General features: G+C 43.4%; 1 protein-coding gene across 1 annotated transcript; it reads right to left on the bottom strand.

Annotated features, from left to right (window-relative positions):
- Positions 1–340: 340 nt before the first annotated feature.
- Positions 341–7,340, bottom strand: LOC135537917 (kinesin-like protein KIF20B; the record flags this gene model as incomplete). Its single annotated transcript, XM_064963927.1, is given in 19 exon segments — positions 341–461; positions 642–694; positions 1,034–1,193; positions 1,410–1,543; positions 1,546–1,553; positions 1,768–1,907; positions 3,427–3,665; positions 3,668–3,716; positions 3,718–3,859; positions 4,064–4,210; positions 4,348–4,419; positions 4,722–4,833; positions 5,002–5,211; positions 5,403–5,472; positions 5,582–5,766; positions 6,010–6,148; positions 6,421–6,540; positions 6,689–6,880; positions 7,269–7,340. Coding segments are annotated over 19 exon segments (2,365 nt in total), but the record flags the coding sequence as incomplete, so codon positions are not given.
- Between the last annotated feature and the right edge of the window lie 488 nt (positions 7,341–7,828).

The raw sequence follows: 7,828 nt of genomic DNA, 5'->3' as shown, positions 1-7,828 counted from the left end.
CAGCTAACCACGTGCATGTGACCAATAACATCAGCTAACCACGTGCATGTGACCAATAACATCAGCTAACCACGTGCATGTGACCAATAACATCAGCTAACCACGTGCATGTGACCAATAACATCAGCTAACCACGTGCATGTGACCAATGACGTCAGCTAACCACGTGCATGTGACCAATGACGTCAGCTAACCACGTGCATGTGACCAATAACATTTGATGTGATGAGGGTGGTCCCTGATGAATTTTCGATCACAAAAGGGGTCCCCCCCCAAAAAAGACTTGAGAATCACTGGACTATGAAACAGGCTGATAGCTTGTCATTTAAAATGAACTTACATCCTCGAATAGTGTCTTTGACCTGCTGGTCCACGGTGTTCTGAAGCGAGGAGATCATCTCGTCCTTCTCATGACACAACTCCACGAGGTCGAAGAACTTCAGCTCCTGAGACTCCAGAGTCTACAAGAGAAAACACACAAAAAGAAGAAGGTTTGTCGGTACGACTCTCAGTTAACACAGACCTGAACTGCAGCATCATGTGGTATACGTAGTCTGTCCACGATTGACTAGGAAGAACCAAAATAAGTCACATTGCTGTGAAATACCCCATCCAAAATAAAAAAATGCATTTGACAGTACCTCGTCAAGCTGTTCGTTTGATTGCGGTGCTCGTCTGCAATAATTTTCCAGTTCTGAAAATCAACGGAAGACAACGGACTAATCAACTAGAAGGAAACCTAGCATGTTCCATCACAGACACTGAAAAAATGTATAAATGAGGTTAACCGGTCTGCCTCCGTCATTGATGGCTAGTGAAAACTGCTGATTAACAGGTAATTGCTGAGTTCTACTGAAAGGTGAATGTGATAGAGTGCACCAGTGTTTAATAATCCTGGTCCCGAGGACCCAAAAGGGTGTAACATCTTGGTTTTTAACATTACACACCCCATTCAAAAATCATCATCATCAAGTCTTTGTTTAATGGATTCCATTGTGTCGTGCTAAAATGAAACAACCGGCCAGTTGGTTACCATTGGTTTTGACAGGCAGCTGCTCTGAGAGGTTGGAGACGGTGTCGCTACTTGGGTGGGCGACCACCAGACATTTCTTGGCCGCCTCGGCCGCCATCTTTATGCCTGCCAGGTCGCTGCACATGGAGTCAAACATGCCTCCCAACGACGAGCTGTCCTTCTACACGAGACAATACACATGTTTAGTAATTCAGCAGAAGCTCTTATCCAGAGCGACTTACAGTACATTCATCTTACGATAGCTAGGTGAGAGCACATGTCATAGTCCGTACGTGATTCCTCAATAGAGTAGTTATTAGCAAAGTCAGTGACAAGGCTATATATGATGGAGGTTGACACTGTTTGACGGCCAACGTGTCTAGTTTGGCCGTATTACCGTGGCTCGTTCTGCTCTGTCCAGTTCTTCATCGGTTCTTTCCAGCTCCTCTTGACTGGTGTTCTTGTTCACTAGATTCTTCAGGATCTCTAGACGCCTCTCCGCTCTCTCCTCGACAATCTCCTTCTCTTGGCCAGACGTTCCCTTCAAAAAGACAAAGAAATCAAGTTATTATAGCTACAGCTTGTTCAGTTTTATGCATTTAAAAACATTTACCTTTAAATCCCCCTTACTAATGTAAAGCTTTGAGTACCTCCTTTGATAGAAAAGCAATATATAAATCCAATCTATTACTATTTTAAAAAAGCAGCCCTACAAAAAGTATTACTTAAAACAAAACAGGCAGCGAAGAGCTCACTTGTAGTCGGTCTGCATTTCAGAGAAGAGCTCCGAGAACTCCTTTGTGATCTCGTCACGGATCCGGGATTCCAGAGCCAGGTTTTCAGACCTCTCTTTCTGGAGCTGTTCCCGGAGCTCCTTCATCTGGAGGAGTTGGCTCTGAAAGGGTTAACAAGGCATTAAAATACTTACTTCACACACACACACACACACACACATATTTTTTTTTTTAAATAAAGCATCTGACCAAATTACACAAGACTTTAGTTCTGGGTGAACTTTACATTCATAAAAAGGGACCAGAGTTTTGACAATGTGACCTGATCAGGCAAAACTCTGGTCTCTTTACGAGACTATTAGAAGGCCTGAATCTTCCTCGAATTTCAGAACAACCAAATCAGGGCCTGGTAATGTAGGCGACTACGAAACAGAGGTTAGTAGTGATGGGGGAACAAATCAATCTGGTTACATAGCCGGATATTATTTTTGACAATATATTGGGGTCTTTTTGACAATCTCGCTATTACATAGTCTACTGGTAAATAGCCCACCCATTTTCACCTACCTCATCCCCATACTGTTTTATTTATTTACTTTTCTGCTCTTTTGCACACCAATATCTCTACCTGTACATGACCATCTGATCATTTATCACTCCAGTGTTAATCTGCAAAATTGTAAATATTCGCCTACCTCCTCATGCCTTTTGCACACAATGTATATAGACTCCCCTTTTTCTTCTACTGTGTTATTTGTTTACTCCATGTGTAACTCTGTGTTGTCTGTTCACACTGCTATGCTTTATCTTGGCCAGGTCGCAGTTGCAAATGAGAACTTGTTCTCAACTAGCCTACCTGGTTAAATAACGGTGAAATAAAATATTTAAAACATTTTTGCGCTAGTTGGCTGTCCCTGCACAAAAACTATTTTTTCCTTCATAGCTTGTTCTCCACCTTTTAAAAATAGGGAGCCAATTTGTTTTCAGCACTTATTTCCACAACGGATCAAAACTAGTTATTGTGACTCTTGTCCCTCTGCAGCAGACGTGTGGTGAGCAATATGTTCAGAACGCAAGAAAACAACAGTACCAAATCGCAATACATATTGTAATGGCACCCTCAGTATGGTGATAATATGTTACGGTGAGGTCTCTCAGTATGGTGTTATGAGGTATAGCGTAATGAGGCCCCCGGTCTGGCGTAATGAGATCCCTCAATATGGTGTAATGAGGCCTGGGGTAATGGTGCCTGGGGTAATGAGATCCCTCAATATGGTGTAGTGAGGCCTGGGGTAATGGTGCCTGGGGTAATGAGATCCCTCAATATGGTGTAATGAGGCCTGGTGTAATGAGATCCCTCAATATGGCGTAATGAGGCCTGGTGTAATGAGATCCCTCAATATGGTGTAGTGAGGCCTGGGGTAATGGTGCCTGGGGTAATGAGATCCCTCAATATGGTGTCGAGAGGCCTGGGGTAATGAGATCCCTCAATATGGTGTCGAGAGGCCTGGTGTAATGAGATCCCTCAATATGGTGTCGAGAGGCCTGGTGTAATGAGGCCCCTCAATATGGTGTAATGAGGCCTGGTGTAATGAGATCCCTCAATATGGTGTCGAGAGGCCTGGTGTAATGACACCACTGGCAACACCCAGCTCTCGTAGCTAGGGGGGAGAGCCTTACCTCATAAGCATCTCTATCGATGAGAAACTTGTCATCGTCCACTCCTTGCATGGTCTCCTCAATCACGCTGTCCTCTGCCTTGCTCTCCTCTTCCATGTCACCAACGTCCTCCTGCACATCCTCCAGACTGGTCTCCCAGCCAACCAGGGAGCTCCTTCTCCGCCGACCCAACAGGTTCTTCCTGTCTGCGTGGTCGACGATCATGGACAGTTCCCGGGCCGACGTCTTGGCGGCGAGATGGGGACGGTCTTAGTGGTCAGCACCACCACCTTCTGAGCCACGGCGGAGAATCTTGAGCACGCTGAGCGTCTCGTCGTACATGGAAGCACACTGGTTGACGTTGACGACCATGCAGGCTTTGCCCCGCCCACAGAAGAAGCCCTGCAGGTAGTGGGTGAGCTTGCTCTCCCTGAAAGGGATGTGCTGTGGTAGCCTAGCAACAAGGGGCCGGTCAGAAAATAAATTGTATTTATTACGTTTGGACAGGGACGATGTACAACAAAAACACACTTCTCAGAGCACTGAGAAATGAGTTGAAGATTCAGCTAAAAGATTACGTATACCCCCCCATATTAGGAAGGCGTTCCTAATGTTTTGTAGACTCTTTTACACATGTCAAAATGCAGACAAGGCTCACTTGGATTGCTGGCTTTGACGTAAGGCGTTGATGCACTTGCCCAGAGTCATCAGCGAAGTGTTGATGTTGCCGGCCTCTTTCAAACGCTCCCCTTTATTCTGCGTTTTAGCACACCGCTCTGACCCAGCCAGGTCACACAGGGACAGCCTGAACAGAAAGACAAAAACAGCCTTGCCTTTAGACACCCACAAGTACTGCACGGGACTCATATAAAAAGATATTTACTGTGTGCAAAAATAAATTAAAAATAAAAATGAAATGAATGAAATGTGCATTTCACTTACTCGCTGACAGAGTTAACGCGAGGAATCCGAGCATCTTCAATCCGCAGGATACGAACAGAAAATATGCTGTGGCTGAGCATAGGAACGGAACAGATTATTTTTTTTTTTTTTACAAGAGCTCAGCGGTCAATCTACTCTACTGTGTGAACTTGGCTCACGCAAGTGACTAACGGCTCAAAGAAACACTCAAATTACTAATTGATAAAAGGAAATGGACGTGCTTTAAATGATCATACCTCCTGCTCGAGAGGAGGTTGAGCTTTGTGCTGGCAAAGCTCTGGTTCTTCTTGGCTCACGCAAGTGACTAACAGCTCAAAGAAACACTCAAATTACTAATTGATAAAAGGAAATGGACGTGCTTTAAATGATCATACCTCCTGCTCGAGAGGAGGTTGAGCTTCGTGCTGGCAAAGCTCTGGTTCTTCTTCCCTAGCTTCATCACCTTGTAGGCTTCCTCCGCATTGTTCACTTGTATCCACTTCAGATCTGAAATTACACGCAGGAACATTTGGTCCTTTGCAGCTCAGTTGGTAGAGCATGGTGCTTCTCCAACAGGATTGTGGGTCCGATTCCCGGGACAGATATATAAAGAACATGTTATACAGCAATATATTTATATATATATGTGTTTTACACCTCCAAAGCATCTGTTACCTTTTACAAAGGAGTTGCCTTTGACATCCTGTGATAGCCGCAGCGTGGATCTCTTCAGGGCCCCGATCGGTACGGGCTCCAGCAAGTCGTGAATATTCTCGTTGTAGATTTCACAGAAGGACACCCAGACTGAGAACTTGATGTGTGCGTCAACAACCAGACTGAAAGCGTCTTCAGTCACAGTCCTCTCAATGTCACTTAGTGCGGACCCTGTCAGAGAAACAAGTGGCGCGGTTAGCCTGTTTACAAACCCTCTTGTTGGGATAGAGGTCTATTGTGATGACAAACGATGCACCAAACTACCAGAGAGAGAGAGAGCGCGCAACGTGACAATCATGTATAAATGCAAAACATGAACATGCATGGTGATGTAACACCACATAAATGATGAATCTCCTTGCCTTGCAGGGTTGTCTTGCTTGTCTGGCTGGTGGAGCTTGTCTGGCTGGTGGAGCTTGTCGGGTTATCACTCTTTGGGGGAAGAGCAATGATATAATATAAATTATAAAACAAAGAAAAACTTGTTAAGTAATGCAATGGCTTAAAAAAAATTGGGTTAAAAAAAAAATCAACCCTGTACCTCCTTGAGGAGCCTGAAGAGATTTCTCTTGTTAGTGGCCTCTTCACTCTGCTGGTCTTTAGTGAGCCTGATGAACTCTCTGCATCGCTGTGGCTTGATGGTCATCTGGTTGTAAACATGGCCCTCAATGCTGTTGAAGATGACATTCAAAGACCTGGGGAGGATCCCTGCGTTGGTCTCTGGACCTAAAAAACAACAGGTGTTGAAGATTTGTTAATGTGTGAATCATGTCGTCTTAGTGTGTATTTTTGGGAGTTGGCCATAAAGAGCAGGGGTTGAAGGGTCAACATATGATTTGACTTTAAAAAGGACTGCGTTTCAGTGTCATTCAAACAGTGAATCTGTGCAACAGCGAACTCAGGCCAGTCCTTGTGTACAAGTAGGATGTTAGGACAAACAGCTGCAAGGCAAGAAAAGAAAAATCTAACCTAGAAATGTGAATGTCTTTCCGGCATTTGTGACTCCATATGTGAAAACCAGAGAATTTCCACCTTCCAAAACATCCTTGACCAGACTTCTCACTGTGCCATCAAACATCTCCCTCTGAGAGGTTTCTGGCCCCAACACCTGAGGACCAAAATAAATTAACAGTGTTGTTTGATAGATCCATCTTCTGTTCCTTATAAGGATTGTGGTTATTTATTTATTTTCTTGTGTGTTTTTGTTCTACTTTGTTAAAATGTGTTTTATACAGGGACAGTACACATTAAAATCAACATTACTGTAAATGTGTCAGGTTTAGTTGGCAGGCAATAATAAATAAATAAATATAAATATATATATAATATATATATATATATATAGTCCCTGGATGGCACTGACAGGCCCTGCTGAATGACCTGTGAGAACTGGAACCGTTGAGCTGTCTGAGGGACTGATTTGTCACTAAGCCTTGCTGAGAGGGAAGTCCTTGGAGCCTTGAGGAGCACCTTGTCTGGGGGCTCAATGGAAACGCAGTCCTTGAATTTGTACAGCAAAGGTCAACAAGTCAATGGTCAATTTAAAAAAAACTTTTGGTCAACAGTTATTATCAAAGGCTCTTGTTACCTGATGTGTGTGCTTCTTGTGAAAAAACTATTTCAAGCCAGAACAGTGTGTTCAAATTACCTGCGATTCGCCATTTTCTCTTTCAATTGATGCGAACGGTCGAATGCGGAGGTACACCTGCAAGTGCTCGTTCTCTCCTAGGCACGACTCCTGTGAGTGAAACTCTGATAAAAGGTCTTTCCTCAGGTCGTCGACGTTAATTTCTTCTCCTCTGCGTTTTCCAATGTGCTGTGACAACCTGATTCTATCATCCTGGTGTCATATAATGTGGTGGGGACAAAGAAACAGGGTGTTGAGCAAAAACACTGGCTATAGTTAGTTAGTTACCAACGCACATTAGCAACTCGCTAGCTAACAAATCACCTTCGACATTAATAAACCGTAAGCAGATCACAGCACTAAAACAGGCGGAGTAGAACATGTTTTGTCGGCTTGAACGAAACAAATTGGTAACTACACTGACAGCTAGTTAACGTTGGCTAAACCACTATTGCCACGGCAACACAGTTAACTTAACGAGGTAGCTGTGTTACTTTTTTTTTTTTTACATAATGATGAGACATGCAAACCACTAACTTACCCAAATATATTCTAATCATTAGGGGAAAAAATGATATTAGGGTTTTTAATGTCTACTTACGTGACAGATCTTTTTCTTGTTTCGCAACGAAATTCCGTCTTCTGTTGTCGTCCGAAACTGTCCCGGTCTCATTTTTAAATTCGACCAATCGGGAGACTGATCTCACTGATTTGTTTTTAACCGGAAGTGCTCATAGAAGACGCTGTCAAATATTGATTCTGTTTCAAACAAACCTTTGCATCTAGTGATTTTGTGTGATATATATGTATTTCTGAATATTATATTATCCATACGCCCACGTTCCTATGATTGACTTCAATCTCTGCATCAACACTATTTTTTAAATATAATTTTTTCCTTTTAAGTCAATCTTGAATTGAGATCTAGGAAAGGGAAGGAGAAGAGAAAATACAGTTAGGGAAGGAGCAAGTGAAGAAGGAAAGGAAACTAGAATAGGAGGAAAGGAAAGGGTGTTAGAAAAAATTAGAGCTTGGAGCAAAGGGTAGGGTGGGGGAAGGGATAAAAGAAAGGAGGCTAGAAATTAAGATAAGAACACGAGCTAGGAAGGCCAAGTGTAACGGATGTGAAACGGCTAGCTAGTTAGCGGTGGTGCACGCTAA

The sequence above is a fragment of the Oncorhynchus masou genome, unplaced genomic scaffold, assembly GCF_036934945.1.
Source record: "Oncorhynchus masou masou isolate Uvic2021 unplaced genomic scaffold, UVic_Omas_1.1 unplaced_scaffold_8717, whole genome shotgun sequence".
In the NCBI taxonomy this organism is placed as follows: domain Eukaryota; kingdom Metazoa; phylum Chordata; class Actinopteri; order Salmoniformes; family Salmonidae; genus Oncorhynchus; species Oncorhynchus masou.
The sequence above is the reverse complement of the archived record's forward strand: the minus strand, read 5'-3'. Positions and strand labels throughout refer to the sequence as shown.